At 34.2% G+C, this 17,442-nt stretch overlaps 4 protein-coding genes and 1 long non-coding RNA gene across 5 annotated transcripts in view; all 5 read left to right on the top strand.

Annotated features, from left to right (window-relative positions):
• Nucleotides 1-680, top strand: part of LOC128882314 (odorant receptor 9a-like) — a 6,790-nt gene extending 6,110 nt beyond the window's left edge. Inside the window, exon 7 of the mRNA XM_054133895.1 lies at nucleotides 350-680. Within this exon, the coding sequence (XP_053989870.1) occupies nucleotides 350-400 (51 nt within the window). The 3' untranslated portion in view covers nucleotides 401-680. The remainder of the gene's footprint in view (nucleotides 1-349) is intronic.
• Nucleotides 681-1,357: 677 nt separating this feature from the next.
• On the top strand, nucleotides 1,358-3,541 carry LOC128882344 (uncharacterized). The gene is made up of 4 exons (XR_008458353.1): nucleotides 1,358-1,458; nucleotides 2,682-2,794; nucleotides 2,894-3,044; nucleotides 3,399-3,541. It is a non-coding gene; the product is annotated as an uncharacterized LOC128882344 (long non-coding RNA).
• A 681-nt stretch (nucleotides 3,542-4,222) lies between these two features.
• LOC128882322 (odorant receptor 4-like) lies at nucleotides 4,223-7,137 on the top strand. Its single transcript, XM_054133904.1, has 6 exons — nucleotides 4,223-4,649; nucleotides 5,137-5,416; nucleotides 5,617-5,716; nucleotides 5,925-6,029; nucleotides 6,363-6,518; nucleotides 6,922-7,137. The coding sequence occupies exons 1-6, from the start codon at nucleotides 4,295-4,297 to the stop codon at nucleotides 6,970-6,972; spliced, it is 1,047 nt and encodes a 348-aa protein (XP_053989879.1). The 5' UTR covers nucleotides 4,223-4,294; the 3' UTR covers nucleotides 6,973-7,137.
• A 737-nt stretch (nucleotides 7,138-7,874) lies between these two features.
• On the top strand, nucleotides 7,875-12,105 carry LOC128882306 (odorant receptor 47a-like). The gene is made up of 7 exons (XM_054133887.1): nucleotides 7,875-7,992; nucleotides 8,714-9,173; nucleotides 9,631-9,910; nucleotides 10,140-10,239; nucleotides 10,616-10,723; nucleotides 10,958-11,113; nucleotides 11,645-12,105. Exons 1-7 carry the CDS (start codon nucleotides 7,987-7,989, stop codon nucleotides 11,693-11,695), a joined length of 1,161 nt encoding a protein of 386 aa, XP_053989862.1. The 5' UTR covers nucleotides 7,875-7,986; the 3' UTR covers nucleotides 11,696-12,105.
• A 1,650-nt stretch (nucleotides 12,106-13,755) lies between these two features.
• Nucleotides 13,756-17,149, top strand: LOC128884584 (uncharacterized). Its single transcript, XM_054138058.1, has 5 exons — nucleotides 13,756-13,994; nucleotides 14,842-14,969; nucleotides 15,464-15,579; nucleotides 15,978-16,085; nucleotides 16,178-17,149. Exons 1-5 carry the CDS (start codon nucleotides 13,756-13,758, stop codon nucleotides 16,403-16,405), a joined length of 819 nt encoding a protein of 272 aa, XP_053994033.1. The 3' UTR covers nucleotides 16,406-17,149.
• Nucleotides 17,150-17,442: the final 293 nt, after the last annotated feature.

The following is a 17,442-nucleotide window of genomic DNA, read 5'->3' as shown; positions in this document are numbered from 1 at the left end:
TTAATACTTTTCACTGCATTTTCCTATACTTGTAAGCAATTATATCCAGAGCTAGTGCGAATTCATATAAATTGACTAAAAAGTATTTCATACTTTTCACTGCATCTTTTTGGAGGTCGGTTAAATTTTTTTTCCAAAAAATTATTTTATACGCTACATATTTACAACATTGATATTGTATTTCTAAACATGTTTCGTAATTTTTAGCTCCGCCTACGGATACAAATTTGCGATGTCCAGCTTCGGAATTTCATTATGATAGTCTATATACCTCTATATGCGTAGCAATTATATATTGATTCGTTTGCGATAAAGGTGAACAAATATTCGTAATTTTTGTTCCAAACAGATTGTCAGAACTTCTATGGCGTGTCTCTCCATGCTGCGAGCCAAAATGTAACCGGACGATGGATAATAGCATTACAAAAATTTTCGACCAGAACGAGAGTACTGTGTCTTGTACATTGTAATATATGATGTTTTAAAAATTCGTTAATGTAAGATTACTAACCACTTTCCGTTGATAAGCTTGGAAAGAACGCAGTAACAAATACAGATCTATATTTAATAACGCATTTCCATAAAAATTGTCTTGTGACTTTCATTGTGAAGTTAAGAATGTTGTTATTAAATGAAGAGTTTGCATTCTTAATTCACCTGTGATAGTAGACAGGATTATTTGAATTCATTCAGCGTCCTTCCATCTCGAGTACTTTAAAACAAGCCATAGCTCATCTATTCCATAGCGATTGGGACATGAGTCTTCTTGCAGGAAACAATCAAGAACATTGTTAGTCTTCGATTATCTTCCTGATAACGGTGTCGAAGCTTGAATCTCAATCTTTGAATTTCATACACTAACTTTTTGCACTGCTTGAATGTTTCCATTATTGTTTGCATGAACGTTACGTAGGATTTCAGTGGGAGCAGTTGCGTTGTTCTCTCTCTATGATTTCTAAAGTATGAAATAGTACAAAGGCCCCATGTCCCTTCGCATAATCGCTGTTACATTTTTTATAGCAACTTAGAACGCATCTTTTAAATTTCCATTGCTATTTGGCGACACGATAATCTAACAAAATCATAGATAATGTCTGTACAAAGATTCTAAACAGTTTATAATGCCAGGGAAAATACATGCAGGTAAGTCTGCAGAACTTTCCAAGTAGTCGAAGTAAATTGATTATGGGACAATAATAAAGTTCAATTATCTTGCATCTCCCGGACGATACGGTATTGTACGTGCGTCTTATTTCTACCTTCGTTTTCCTATGAAATAATCTCTTATCGATTGCATCCAGGTCGACCCACTGTCGAACGAAATTCGCAGTCACGCGATAGCAGTGCAGTTTGCACTCGAGAGTCGAGTGACGCGCATCAGTACGCGATGAAAGTGAGACGATGCATCTTTTCCATTGGGTTGTAACATAAGAAATTTCTGATGAATTGCGAGGCAAGGTTAGAACTTGATTCGATTGCGCAGTCGAGAAAAATAATTTTATTTCCTTTTTCCTTTCCGATCTTCGGAATTTTCTTTTATTAAATTGTGACGAGCGGCACAAAACAAATTTTTGATTTACAGTCTGGTGTCACACACTCGTCACTTTTCAAAATTGTGTAGTTTGCTAAAGGGCCCTCCCAAATGGAGCTATATTGCAAATAAAAATACACTCTGCTCTGTGAGGCAAGATTTTCTTCTCATGCCCTGATAGCGAACGCGTTAAGGGGGGAATTGCTTCTTTTTGAGACAAAAAGTCGATTTTTTGTTTACAGAATCTTATGGTACGATCCTTGAATAACAATTGTGCAAAATTTCAATTCAAATATCGTGAAATTGCCAAAATTATAGAATATAGGTCTGTCTTCATTCTATAATAAAAAGTATTTTATATTTTCGAAGATGGCTGACACGATTTCAGAAAAATGACTGGACCGATCGACTTCAAATTTGGACTGTATATTCGAAAACGGACCCTCTATCGTCTAACGAACGTGAAATGATAACTTGCATAGTTTTTCAATTAGTATTAAAAATTCGGGACATTTGTCCCGACAATAGAAATTTTTCGATTTGAACAGCCGCCATTTCTAGAAAAAAATTCTTTCTGAATTTCTTTCTTGTAAGACGATAACAATATTCTCATAGAATAAAACGGCGGTTGAATTTTTTATTTCAGTTTATTCAAACCGCTGTAATCAAGTCAACCAGTGAACAATGATTATTCTACAGCGGTACAGTCGATGGATTGTAACATTTATGATATTGACTAAATCTTTCCATAAAAATTTGTACATCATACCGAAGTAGTAATAAAAGCGCGTCCAAAATTTCAAATTAAAATCTTGCATTCTTTCCTCAATAAAAAATGATGAAGAAACTCCAAAGCAATTCCACCCTTAAAGGGTAACACCACTGTTTCAGAAAATCGATTTTTTGTTTATTGGCTTAAAAATGCTTTGAACCTTCTAGAATATGAAGCAAAAAGTTTATTGGCTAAAAGAATTTTTTTCATTGAAATTTCGAATGTTTTTATAGTGCTTACAGACCTACTTTATATTCGCCCATAAGTATTGCACTTTTCTGATACATACTTTTTCTTACAAAAATCACTTTTTGCCTTATTATCTTATTTTTCCATTACTTATCTTACGCCTCAGGGCTTTTGACACTTTTATATTAGCCGTACCTTGAAAATGTGGGGCTAAACACAAACGAAGGTTAGTGTCGCGTCGGTAATCTCAGAGTGTTTCTAAGTTACAATGAGCGACGCAGGAGTGTACCGGGGCAGGAAAGGTACGAAAAAATCGTAACCAACGCGGCGTCATGATTCTACGAATCATTAAACTTTGGAGATGGATAGTGGCGTTTAATCCTATAATTTTTGTCTCGAAGCCGATGCTAAGCGGATCAACCACGCCGAACTGTCTTTAACAGATGCAGCAAAAGAGGCACGTTCTCGTATAAAATTTTCAAAGACAGAGAACGAAGAAGAATATTTGAACTTGGAAAGGCAGCTTTATGGTCCTGGGATAGCAGATTAACGGTAAGAACTTTTAAACAGTTAAACATTTCATTTTTTAATGTCTATGACACATTTCAAAACTTTAAACGTGTTTTTCTCCAAACACAGCATAGCTTCAAAAATTTTCATTCCTTTGATTCCAATCTTTTACAATATCCTTAAAGGAACATTCTGAAGAGAAATAAGTAGAGGTTTTTCGATATGTTAATTTAAACAAAATTTATTAACAAATGATTGCCTCCTTTTTCGACGAAAATTTAATGTTTTCATTCAAATACTCACCAACAACACAAATTTCAATATTTTTAAAATCCCCTACGTATTTCTCTACCAATGAACATGTAGACTAAGTGATTTTTTAATTTTTTTTTCCAGATGTGAATTTGTACCAGCTATACTACGTGCCGTAGGGTACCTCAAATTCACTAAACCTCGCGAGAATGACTCGGATTTCGCCATTTTTTAGTATTTGTCGATTATAACTTTTTGTTTAATACTTAAATATATGCTTTACCACTTCCTCGAACTTTACTAGTCTACTACCATTTCTTCCATCCAAACAAAATTCACAAAAAAGCGCTCTTTTTAGGCTGTTACAGTGGTGTTACCCCTTAACCCTTTGACTGTGAAGGGCGTATATAATGGCCTTCGATAAATGGTCTCGGGAAAATGTTTGTATCCGTAAAATCAATTTTTAAAAAATATCAGCATATAGGGGATGACGAGACGACACTTTTTTATATTTACAGTTTATTCATGAGATGCTTTGTTTTGAAAATAGAAATTGAAAAGCTACAAGTTCATTGCAAAAATTAAATTTCAGGAAAAAGGTCTTCTAAGTTTTCAATTTTTATCTGTGAAACTAAACGCCGTATGATTGAACTGTAAATATAAAAAAGTTTCGATTTGTCATGTTCTATAAGGTGATATTTTTTTTAAATTCACACTTCTACGCCTCTTAGAATTTCCAACAAAAATCGTCCCACAGTCAAAGGTTTAAACGGATTGTCGTTTACGTTTACGCGAAGCACGCATAAAAATTGCAGTTCCCGATGGGTTTGAAAATAGCGATGCAGCTACGATCAGCGTTTTACATGCTACAACCCAATACCTCTCGACATTAATTCATCCCGGTATCATTGGAACAATTTACTCTGCGCGTATAGGTCGACAAAGCCATCAAACTCAGAGACCCATTCGTGTTCAACGAGTGGGTTTTTTCAGTAGGTGGCGTTTGGCCAAAGCAACGCACTCGCGTACTGGACAAGATCATGTTGGTATATCTCGGTGTGAACATGTTTATGGAATATTGGGACCTGATCGATGTACTGCACGACCTCGATGGAATAGTGGCAAACATCCTTCGAACAATGGTAAACACGGCGATTTGCATCGGTCTTATTCAGATATCCAAACATAGAAAGCAATTGGAAGAGCTGATCGTGGCGGTGAGGAGAGATATCACCGATGGCGCGTCGTTCGAGAACGACGAGGAGAAGCAGTTGTACCTCAACTACAACACGATCTCCTATAACTTCGGCAAATGCACCACGATAATCGCGACCGGCATTACTGTCCTGCTCTGGTCTCAACCTTTGATAGAACATCTCGCTTCTTCTAATAAAGGTATTTTTTAATTGTTCATGAATGCATTAGGTTGACGCATAATTATCTAACGTTCTGTAAAGACGTCCAAAACAGTCCAAAAACTGAACACGTAAATACATTTAGAACGTGTTAGAATGATTGTTCTCAAGTATATATTCCCATCAATTTTAATACACGTGAAAAGCTATTTTGTGATAAATTTATTTTGATCGAAGTGGAGTGATCATATTATTTTCGTTTAAGTATTCAAAGAATTAAGTAAAGAAGTATTCAATAGAATTAAAAAAATTTCTTGTATTTAGGATATTGTACTTAGAATATTGTAAAAATTAAGAAAGCTTTACATAAATTCTTCTCTGTAAAGAAACTAATGTGGTTCCTCCTCTTAAAGCACAAAGTGGCATTTCCACAATTATTTGTTGTGTGAAATAAACATTCTTCTTTTCTTTCGTCAATATAATAATAGCCCTTTAAGTACACAGTACATGTTCGTATTTTCTCACAGATAACAATACTGCTTCCTACGAACTCCCTCTTCAGGTTCACGTCTTCTTCGACTACCACACAGTTGAACTCTATACACTGCTGTACGCGTTCCAAATGCCTAGCATGTATATACCAATGTACCATGTAGCGGAAGTTAGTTTTATAGTTAATATGGTGCTACACCTCTGCGGCAAATTATCGATACTATCCTACCGTATTCGAAATATCGATGTGAGATCATCGGAATCGTTTCAAGTTGACTTGAAACGGATGGTGGCCATGCATTTGGAGCTGATAAAGTAAGCATACGTATATCTTTGTAAATTTTGTTCTTAGTCGCGATTATATTTCTGTCGAACGCGTCATAAATTTCAAAATCCAAAGCAAAATTCAAATTCCATCAGAACATCTTACAAATCGTATAACGTATATCACAGCTTCAACATTTCTGTTGTTACAGGAGTTAGGAAAGAATTTGTTAAGAAAAACTGCTTTACAGGTTGTCGAAAACGTTAAACGACTGTTTTGATATCATCCTTTTGATAGAACTCATGAGCTGCGGTTCGAGACTGGGCTTAGCATTGTACATTGTACTGATCGTACGTAAATGAATTTCTTCAGCATAAAGAACGATAAAAATATTGTGTCGTACGACTGTGTTTATTATACCTAACTCTCTAGAGAATTTTCTATCTTAGTTTCTTCACTTCATCGTAATTTTAAGATACAATTCGAACTATTCAAACATGTAATTCCATTTGAATTCATTTCTACAGAGATCCCTTTCACTCGTTAACACTTTTTCAGAAAATCGCCGATCCGTTGATTGTGGCCAATTTCCTTCTCTATTCCATCAATGTTGGTGCCTTTCTATACATATTCTCCTATGTAGGCGAACAAGTAATGTACGAGGTACGTATGATCATAAACGACGTCATTCACATTTTGTTAAATTCTTTCGTATAATAATTAATTTGTATATTTTCACGTAACTCTCTAACTAAAGTGTTTTACAAAAGAGGCTTTAAGAGTTTGGTTTCTAATAAAGTACAAATGATTAAATTTTAAATGATAGGGCACATAATTACAATTAATCGTGAACAGTCCTAAAGCCTTGTTTGGAAAATATATAATAAGAAGATATTCCATCTTTATCGTGTCGACAACCATATTTGTTCATCTGTCAATTATTTTGTCAATTATGGCACAAGATATGAACACAGTATTAACAGAATGTTAATTTAGTCCCGGATGATAGGCGAGGCATTTTATAGTATCAACTGGCATCGGGTGGCAAGCAACGATAGAAAATCATTGTTGATATGTATAACGAACGGACAAAGAATAATGTATGTCACCGCTGGAACATTTTATATTTTCTCACGATCCGGATTCACCGAGGTAAATACAAATATTTTCTTTTATCAATTCAGATCAATGCAAACGATAGATTTGTTCATTTTAATTAATAAATTTCGTTGCCAAAATTTCATGTTTTCCTGTTTGTTATACTATGATACGAAGTATTTCAATTTTATGTATAAATGAAAATGTCTATAACATACATTAAGAAATTTGAGGGTTTCCCAGCTTCATTCTTCGTGATTGATAATAATTGTTTTTTCTAAGATATATTCAAATGTAGATTCAAATAAGACAAATGTAATTTGTATAACGTAGTCAAAATGACACCAAATATTAATTCAAACAACGTAGAAAATTAAATAATGTAGGTCGCAATTAATTACTGACTCGTTCGCGACAGACATAAGGAAATATTGTTAATCCCTTCTTTTCGAAACAGATCGTGAAAACGTCCATGGCGTGTCTCTCTCTACTGCAAGCCAAAATGTAATTGTAGAATAGATAAACGAAAATGTAACAAAACGAAAAATGCAATTACATGTGTACTGACATGGGAATATGATTTGTCTCGTATATAATATTATAACACATGATGTACTATATTAATTACATTAAAAAAAAAAAACATTTTGTGACAACTAATCCATTTTGTTTATATTCGTTCGTGGGTGTTATATAATGAAAGAGGTAAGAATGTCCACAACTTTTTTTTTTATCCAGTTCAATCTACAAACTTTTAGTTACGGAAACATTTTAAAGAAACAAGTACCTCTTCTTGTCGTCCTTTCATCTGCAGGACCAATTCGGACCGATTATAGTTCGAAGTCCGTGCAGCATTCTACAGTTAAGTGCACTTCAAATGAATCTTTTGTACTATGTATATATTCGCTGCACGGTGTCTAAACAAAGTAAGTTTTCAATCACTGCTATTCCTTACTTCCGTCTTTGGAATTCGTAACGTTCGTAATCCCGAAAACGCACAACGTTCACTACCATATTTTCTACGAAACTGCCAGTGAAAAACTAAAGCCTGTCTTCTGAATTTCTCTTCTTTCTATACCGCAGCGTCAATCTCACAGAAGTACTCAGTTTCTTAAGAGTGATTTTTACTTAATTACAGTTTCAAGTTTGTTGAAATGACAGGGAAATCACGTAGGTCGATAAAAGGACAGACCTATCCGGTAGAAATAATGCAACAATGTACGGAGTGGTTACAGATAATCGCAGCACTGCGTGCAGAAGAAATTCTAATTGTTAGTTGTATGAAGTTTGAACTTAAACGTAGGATGACCAGTGGGGAAAATTGGTCTTGGAAAAATATAGGAGGACGTTAAATTACCCTACCAACAAAAAGAAGATAATACTTCACAATGTGTTTGACCTGTGCATCGTTTTGTATACAAAATTAATGTTCATCGATTGAGAAGTTTGAGGTTGAAGCCAAGTTCGCTGTCAGGAGATCACAGTTTTAAATCGAAAGTCGACTATCGCAGGACAGAGCACGATGACAGTAAGACGGTGACCTTTTTTCAAATGGGTTATAACTGATCAAATTTCTGACAAACTGAGAAAAATGTTGGAGCTAGAAATTGGTTCCAATGTTTAACAAATAGTAAGATGATGAAGTAAAATATAAAAACGATGTATTCTTGTTTTGATTGGTCTGTCGAATATTTATAGACGAATAGTTCAAGCTGATTTGTTTGGTTATTGCTTTGTAAATGAGACCGTTCTCTTTCTTATAATGTGGTAACATTGAGATTATTATAGAATTTAACAGGTAGATACTGTAAAGGGGTTTCCAAAAATCATCCAAATGGTAGAGTACATATCTAATTGTTTATTTTAAATGGAAATACACATGATTACTAGACAAGCGTATTTTATTACTATAATACAAAATCCAGAAGCCTGAAGAATCACGGAAAAGCCCTTCATAATAGAGCACTCGAATTGTCAAGCATTTTCAATGCATAATTTCATTAACAGAACTACTAATTATTATCACCTTTATTCATTAATTTTTGAAACTGGTCTACTTTACAAGACATAAAAAAAACAAATCAGATTGAATATGTGGTCAATAAATATTCTCTACGCTTCAATAACAACCTACTAATCTCACTATTCTTTTTGTTTACGGTTCACGCGAGTAGCGTTGCATATGTTACAACCCAGTGGTAATTATTCTTTTCCATATCGTTTGCATAATTATGCCGTACACATTGCAGGTCGGCAATGCCAAGAAAATCATAGACCCTCTGATATGGAACGAACGTATTTTTTCGTTAATCGGGATTTGGCCACAGTACCACGACCATATGATGTTCAGGATTTCAGTGGTTTATTATGGTTTATACTTGATATTTGAGTATTGGGATTTCGTGGACAGTATGGGGAATCTCGAAATGGCGGTGATGAACGTGCTGGAAACAATTGTGGCGACAACGATGTATATGGAGATGTTTTTGATCGCCAGACGTAGGATGCAATTAAATGGGGTGATTGATGGCATCAGAAGAGACATCGCGGACGAAACGTGTTTCGAGAACGAAGAGGAGAAACGATTGTACTTTAACTATAACATCTTGTCACGTCGTATTAACAAATATTCGGTGATACTCACGATCTTCAACATCTTCGTGATGTATTTGCGCCCTGCAATACATTTGGCCACTTCGTTTCATCGAGGTGATCATGATCAATGCCCACAAAACATTTTCACAGGCAACGTATATGCGATGTGCAGTGTTTCGTTTTAGGTGGAATGGTTTAGTATTTCACGAGAAGATGGAGTTATCAAAAAAATGTTTTTACAAAAGTTAACTGGTACAGTGGGGGAAACTTTGTAGAGTGAATAATTTTGTATCATGTAAAGTGGTGCGGGAAGATTTGAAGAATGAATTAGTTTTTTAAAATCATTCCTTAGAGATTTTTATCCATAAAAGGGTAGCGTTTGTTTAGCTGAATCGACCTAAGATACGAGGTCATTTATAGGGATATGAAGTCTTTTTCAAAAATAATAAAAAATGCTTTACGATATTTGGAAAAATCTATTTATTTCGCGGATTGATAGATTGGTTTAATCAAATGACTATCGTGTTATGGAAAGAAATATATGAAATTCCATTTTAAAATATCTTCACAGATAACAGCACTATTACGTATCAGCTGCCATTTCGAGTTCATCTCATCTTTGACTACAAAACACCTCGACTCTATGCTCTGATGTATTTGTACCAATTTCCTCTCACTTACATTCCAATGTACCATATCGCGGGAATTGGTTTTATTGTTAACACTGTGCTGCACCTCTGCGCCAAATTGTCGATATTATCTTATCGTATTAGAAATATTCAACCGAAACCATCGGAACGATTCAAGGATAATATCAGACGAGCAGTGGTCATGCATTTGGAGTTGACAAGGTATGTATGTTTTTTTTCTCGTCGATTATGGTTCTTTCTTGAATGCTAATTAATGTAGAATATAATTCGATTAGAGAATGACTTCTAGCAAAGAATATCTTTTGGACTTGGAAATTCATTTAATCAGTAACTCGCATCATAGATATTATTAAGTTTATATTTTTTTATGTTAGAAATAATTTTTAGTATTTCATTGAACGAATTTTAATTAGATTAAATTTCTTTGTAGGTTGTCGAAAACATTAAATGACAGTTTTCGTGCGATCCTTCTGATAGAACTTATCAGCCGTGGCTTCAGATTGGGGCTAGTTTTGTACGTCGTACTGATTGTACGTAAATTACTCTTTTCAATAAGTAGTATATTAGAAAACCTTTGTCGCACAATTGTAGTTATAACCATAATTCGTAATATTATTTTAATCGTACTTTATACAGATTTCCATATGACGAATATTATATAATTATGACGAATATATTGTATTGTTATCCTTATATTATTATCATTATTCTCATAGATTCTTTTTACGTCCCTTGAAACATTACCATTTTTTAGACCGAATAATTGCCCTGCATACGTCATACACCATAACGTATATTATTGCCCTATCTTTTCATCTATCCCAATCTTATAATGCAAGGTATCATTTTTGTATAAAATTAGTAATAAACAAATTTTTTATTAATACTGTTTATTACACTTTTCAGAAATTACCTACGGACCCAGCGATGGCATATAATTTCCTGTTATACGCTCTAATCGTAATTGCCTTCTTATACTTGTATTCGTACATAGGCGAACAACTAATATACGAGGTGAGTACACTGTATCCCAAAGATGGAAAACGTTTTGCAATTAGAAAGCCGCATATTACTTCATGAATTTCTCATAAATTCTTACTCAAGTCACAGTATAAATACTATATGTTTCAACTGTACAAAAGTACATACGACAAATGTACAGTCGTTAATCAAACTACAATGGAATCTCGATAATTACAACCTCGATTAGTGCTACGTATAAAACGTTAATTAAGCGATATGCTTTAGTCGCAGAGGGTCGGTGACGCGTTCTACGATATCAGTTGGCCAGAGGTGACAAGTCCTGATAAGAAAATATTACTGATCTGTTTAACGAACGGACAACGAACGATGTACATTATGGCTGGGAAATTTTACACCTTCTCGTTGTTTGGTTTTACTGGTGTAAGTACAGTTACTTCCTTTTATCTGTTTCGATATTGAAATGATAACAACGCTTGCCGCGAGAGTCTGACTTTCTTATCATCCTGAATCGTTTAGGATTCATTTTATATATCACATTTTGTATGTAAATTTTTTTAGCCCATACTTTAGCTCGTTTTCCATGATGCCGCAATGAAAACATTGGCCGCTGGATGACTTGATTTCTACCGTTCAAATGGACTGAAGTAAATAAATCAATTGGCGTTTTATCCAAAACTCGTTCGTTAATAAAAATATGTTTTTTGATATTGTTTTTCGCAGTAGGATAACGACATTCATATTGAATAAAACGCCAATTGATTTATTTATTTCAGTCCATTTGAACGGTAGAAATCAATTCAACCAACGGCCAATGTTTCCATTCCGGCGTCGTGGACAACAGGATGTAACATTTATATTTTTCGTCAAAATTAATTATCAAGTCAAAATGAATTATCGATTTATTTCTAATGTACCTAATAAAACATTTATGATTGTTTCTGTCCCACATAGATTATGAATACATCCTTGGCTAGTTTCTCCATGCTCCGAACTAGGGTGTAAGCGTACAATAGGAAGTGTACCTTACGATTCGAAAAATTTTCGATTGACACGGTGATCCATACACCGTGTTTTGTAGATTGTTATAGATAAGCAATGTGGATTTCCGTATGCCCAGCCATGACATAATTTTCGTCGATACGTTAAAATGTAAATTCCTATTGTAGTAACTCCTGCTCAAGGTAATAAGAAATGTTTTGTGGTTTCATTGTGATAAAATAATAGCGGTGAAAATATATATTTCATGTTTTTAACGTTAAACAACTAGCGTTTCAATGTACACATAATTCTACCACCGTCAATTTTCGAAAAGAATTTATGTTTTATCATTATACCACGACAAAATTAAAGAATAGATTACGTAAATGTAACGATGTGATAAATAATGCGATTTCATGAAACTTCGATGGGCATGGGAGTATGTTGTTTCACGTACTTAGTTATGTATCGTGTACTATATTAATTATGCTTTTAAAAGAACATTTTGTAAAATGTATTTTATTCTAATGTATTTTATTCATTTTTGCTTGTGCGCGTTGTTTAATGAAAAAGGCAAGAATATCCTCGCTTTTGCGAAAAATTTTTAAAGAAGGAAGTACCTCTTTTTGTCACCCTTCCATCCACAGGACCACTTTGGAACGACTATAGTTCAAAGTCAGTGCAATATTCCACAGTTAAATGCACCGTTTGTCCTCAAATGAATCTCTTGAAATATTAGTACATATATTCTATGTATCGTATCTCAATACAACGTAAGTTTTCAATCACTGCTATTCCTTACTTCCGTCTTTGGAATTCGTAACGTTCGTAATCCCGAAAACGCACAATGTTCACTACCATATTTTCTACGAAACTGCCAGTGAAAAACTAAAGCCTGTCTTCTGAATTTCTCTTCTTCCTATAACGCAGCGTCAATCTCACAGAAGTACTCAGTTTCTTAAGAGTGATTTTTATTGAATTACAGTTTGAAGTTTGTTGAAATGACAGGGAAATCACTTAGGTCGATAAAAGGACAGACCCATCCGGGAGAAATAATGCAACAATGTATGGAGTGGTTACAGATAATCGCAGCACTGCGTGAAGAAGAAATTCTTATTGTTAGGTGTATCAAGTTTGAGCTTAAACGTAGGATGATCAGTAGGGAAAATTGGTCATGGAAAAATATAGGAGGACGTTAAATTACCCTACCAACGAAAAGAAGATAATACTTCACAATGTGTTTGACCTGTGCATCGTTTTGTATACAAAATTGATGTTCATCGATTGAGAAGTTTGAGGTTGAAGCCAAGTTCGCTGTCAGGAGATCACAGTTTTAAATCGAAAGTCGACTATCGCAGGACAGAGCACGATGACAGTAAGACGGTGACCTTTTTTCAAATGGGTTGTAACTGATCAAATTTCTGACAAACTGAGAAAAATGTTGGAGCTAGAAATTGGTTCCAATGTTTAACAAACAGTGAGATGATGAAGTAAAATATAAAAACGATGTATGCTTGTTTTGATTGGTCTGTCGAATATTTATAGACGAATAGTTCAAGCTGATTTGTTTGGCTATTGCTTTGTAAATGAGACCGTTCTCTTTTTTATAATATGGTAACATTGAGGTTATTATAGAATTTAACAGGTAGATACTGTAAAGGGGTTTCCAAAAGCTCCTCCATCCAAATGGTAGAGAATATATCTAATTGTTTATTTTAAATGGAAATACACATGATTACTAGACAAGCGTATTTTATTACTATAATACAAAATCCAGAAGCCTGAAGAATCACGGAAAAGCCCTTCGTAATAGAGCACTCGAATTGTCAAGCATTTTCAATGGATAATTTCATTAACAGAACTACTAATTATTATCACCTTTATTCATTAATTTTTGAAACTGGTCTACTTTACAAGACATAAAAAAAACAAATCAGATTGAATATGTGGTCAATAAATATTCTCTACGCTTCAATAACAACCTACTAATCTCACTATTCATGTTGTTTTTCGGTTCATGCGAGTAGCGTTGCATATGTTACAACCCAGTGGTAATTATTCTTTTCCATATCGTTTGCATAATTATGCCGTACACATTGCAGGTCGGCAATGCCAAGAAAATCATAGATCCTCTGATACGGAACGAACGTGTTCTTTCGATAATCGGAGTTTGGCCACAGTATCAGGATCACGTGATGTTTTGTATCTCGGTGGTTTATTATACTTCGTTCTTAATCTTGGGTTATTGGGATCTCTTGGACAGCCTGGGGAATCTTGACATGGCGATGGTGAATGTTCTAGCGACCATTTCGGCGTCTAAGATGTATGTAGATCTGTTTTTGATCATCAGACGTAGGAAGCCATTAAAGGAGGTGGTTGTTGGCATGAGAAGAAACATCGCGAACGAAACGTGTTTCGAGAACGAAGAGGAGAGACAATTGTACTTCAACTATAACAGTTTGTCACGTCGTATTAACAAATATTCGGTGATACTCACGATCTTCAACATCTTCGTGATGTATCTGCTCCCTGCAATACATTTTGTCGCCTCGTGTTAGGGAGGTATTCTTTGATCAATTCCCACAAAAGATTTGCACATGCAACATATATGGGATGTGCAGAGTGTTTCGTTTTAAGTGGAATGGTTAAGTATCTCACGAGGAGATAAAGTTATCGAAAAAAAAATTGTTTTTACAAAAGTTAACTGGTTGAGTATCTATTTTTGAATGTATATGTGTATCTATTTTTGAATGTAATTGTATACATTTTAGAATGTATCTATTTTTTTAATTGATACCTTGTAGATTTTAATCTATAAAAGGGTAGCATTTTTTTAGCTAAATTCATCGACAAGATACGAGGTTATTTATGGGAATATAAAGTCTTTTTCAAGGAGGATGAAACAAACACTGTAACATTTTTAAAACTCGATTCATTTCGTAGGTCGATGGATTTTTTAAACAAACGCCATCGTGTTATGGATAAAAATATGAGGTTACATTTATTGAAATGTTTGCAGATAACAGTACCATTGCCTATCAGCTGCCTTTTCGAGTTCATCTCATCTTTGATTACAATACACCTCGGCTCTATGTTCTGATGTACATATATGAACTTCCTGTCATGTATGTACCAATGTATCATATAGCGGAACTTGGTTTGATTGTTAGCACTGTGTTACATCTCTGCGCCAAATTGTCGATATTGTCTTATCGTATTAGAAATATTCAACCGAAACCATCGGAACGATTCAAAGATAACATCAGACGAGCAGTGATCATGCATTTGGAGCTAACAAGTGGACTTGTGTAACGTGTGGACTTTTTCATAGTTTATGATTGGTTTTTTTATTTCTAGTTAATGCAGGATATAATCTGGTTTCAGAATGATTTCTAGCAACAAATGTCCTTTTAACTTGCAAATTTATTTAATCAGTAGCTCGCACCATACGTATTGTTAAGGTTATATTTTTTTTACGTTAGAAATAATTTTTAGTATTTCATTGAGCGATGCATAAAGTATATATTTTAATGTAGTATATAGATTTGTTCTAACGAATACTTCTGTTTATTGTATGTGTGTTTGAATTTATTATTCTATCCGCTCAAACGTTGTATGTTCATTTCAAAGAACACAATATTCCTACAGAAAACATCTGCACTAATAATAAATATTTTAATGCAAATTATTTGCATGAATCCAGTCTGATTAGACATTGTGGACCACAATTGGAAAATTGTGATGGCAAGTGGTTCAAGGTAATATCTCTCAGTTTGAGAAAATTTTAATTAGATAAATCTCTTTGCAGGTTGTCGAAAACATTAAACGACAGTTATCATACGATCCTCCTGACAGAACTCATCATCAGTGGCTTCAGAGTGGGGCTGGTTTTGTACGTTGTACTGATCGTACGTAAATTACTCCTTTTACTAGGTACTACGTTAGAAATGCTTTATCGCAGAAGTATAGCTAATTGTAAGACCATAAACCTTAATACTATTATTAACTGACTTCGAAAAGCAGGAGGTTACTCAATTGGACATGTATATATATATTTTTTTCATTATACATTAGATTACCATATGCCGAAAATTCTATAAAGTAAACGTTTCTGGAAATTCACATTTTCATACTTAAAATTCTCTATATCAGTACAGTACAGAACAGAACAGTATTTAATTTAAAAATAGCTTATGTATATTGCTCTATCTTTTCATGGCGTTTAATGTACTGATGAAATATGCCGATTCTTATAAAGTCAGTAAAAAAAGAATTTTTCATTAACACTGTTTATCACACTTTTCAGAAATTGTCTAGCGAGCCAGCGATGGCATACAATTTCCTGTTTCTCGCTACTGTTTTGACTGTCTATTTATACTTGTACTCTTACATTGGCGAACAGCTAATATACGAGGTGAGTAATATACGATAATTCGAGCAAATACTTATCTTCGATATTAATGTTGTTTGCTATATATAAAACGTTAATTGAACGATATGCTTTAGTCGCAGAGGGTCGGTGACGCGTTCTACGATATCAACTGGCCAGAGGTGACAAGCCGCGATAGAAAAATCTTATTGATCTGTATAACGAACGGACAACAAGCGATGTACGTCACAGCTGGGAAATTTTACATCTTCTCGTTGTCCGGTTTCACTGGAGTAAGTACAATTGCTCCCTTTTATTTGCTTGCAAGGGAACATATTCAATTTGTCGAACGTCGATTTTGTTAAAAGTTATGTGGTAGGTAGTTCTCAAAAAAATATCTGACACGTAAAAACTTTCGATGGAATATCGATAAGATTTAATTGTGTGTTTAGTATTCAAGAACCATGAAACACAAAAAAGGAACTATTAAATATCGTTTATCTTTAATTGCAAGGTTAACGTTTGCATTGTGCATCACGATCATTACCTACCGAAATTATTTTTTTTTTACTTACGTTTAAAAACATTTACAGACTTCATTAAAAAACTGGAATAGTAGAAATTAAGTTAACTCTCGTGTAAATCATAGTCAACAAAAATAAAAGAAAAAAGAACGGTCAACATATAATACAATTAACAATATCACTACGAATGTCAAAATTAATTACCGATTTATTTCTAATGTACCTAATAAAATATTTACGACTGTTTCTGTCCCACGTAGATTATGAATACATCCTTGACTATTTTCTCCATGCTACGAGCTGGGATGTAAGCGTACGATAGAAAGTGTGCATTGCGATTAGAAAGATTTTCAACCAACACGGTGGTACACTGTGTTTTGCACATTGTTTTATTTCCCACTGCAATATTTATTTCTCGCTGTCTAACCATGACCTGATTACCGTCGACACGTGAAAATGTAAACTTCTATTCTATCGATCAAGGTAGTAAGAGCGTTTCGTGGTTTCATAGTGGCTAAATATTAGCAAATAGAAACAATATATTTTCCATTACAGTTAACCTGTGTAATGTTGAATGACCTTCAACTATAGGTATTCGTCTTGAAATGCTCTAGCAGAATGTGTACAAGTTTCTAATTATAGGCTTTCTGATTATATTTAACCGCGTACTAAAAGTTGAATTATTAGAAAAATAACGAAACAGAAATTACACAAAAAATTTTAAACGCGACTCTTCGTTACTTTTCCTCTCCTTGTCGCGAGACTTTATATTAGACTCTTCGTCGCGTTTAAATACGTCGTTGTGAGATTTAATATTGAAACTCTAGGAAATATGAGTTTTTCCATTACTAGGTGAACAGTATGCAGACGTGTCGCGC

This window comes from Hylaeus volcanicus, chromosome 1, assembly GCF_026283585.1.
Source record: "Hylaeus volcanicus isolate JK05 chromosome 1, UHH_iyHylVolc1.0_haploid, whole genome shotgun sequence".
In the NCBI taxonomy this organism is placed as follows: Eukaryota; Metazoa; Arthropoda; class Insecta; order Hymenoptera; family Colletidae; genus Hylaeus; species Hylaeus volcanicus.
Note: the sequence above shows the minus strand (reverse complement) of the source record. Positions and strands in the feature narration are given on the sequence as shown.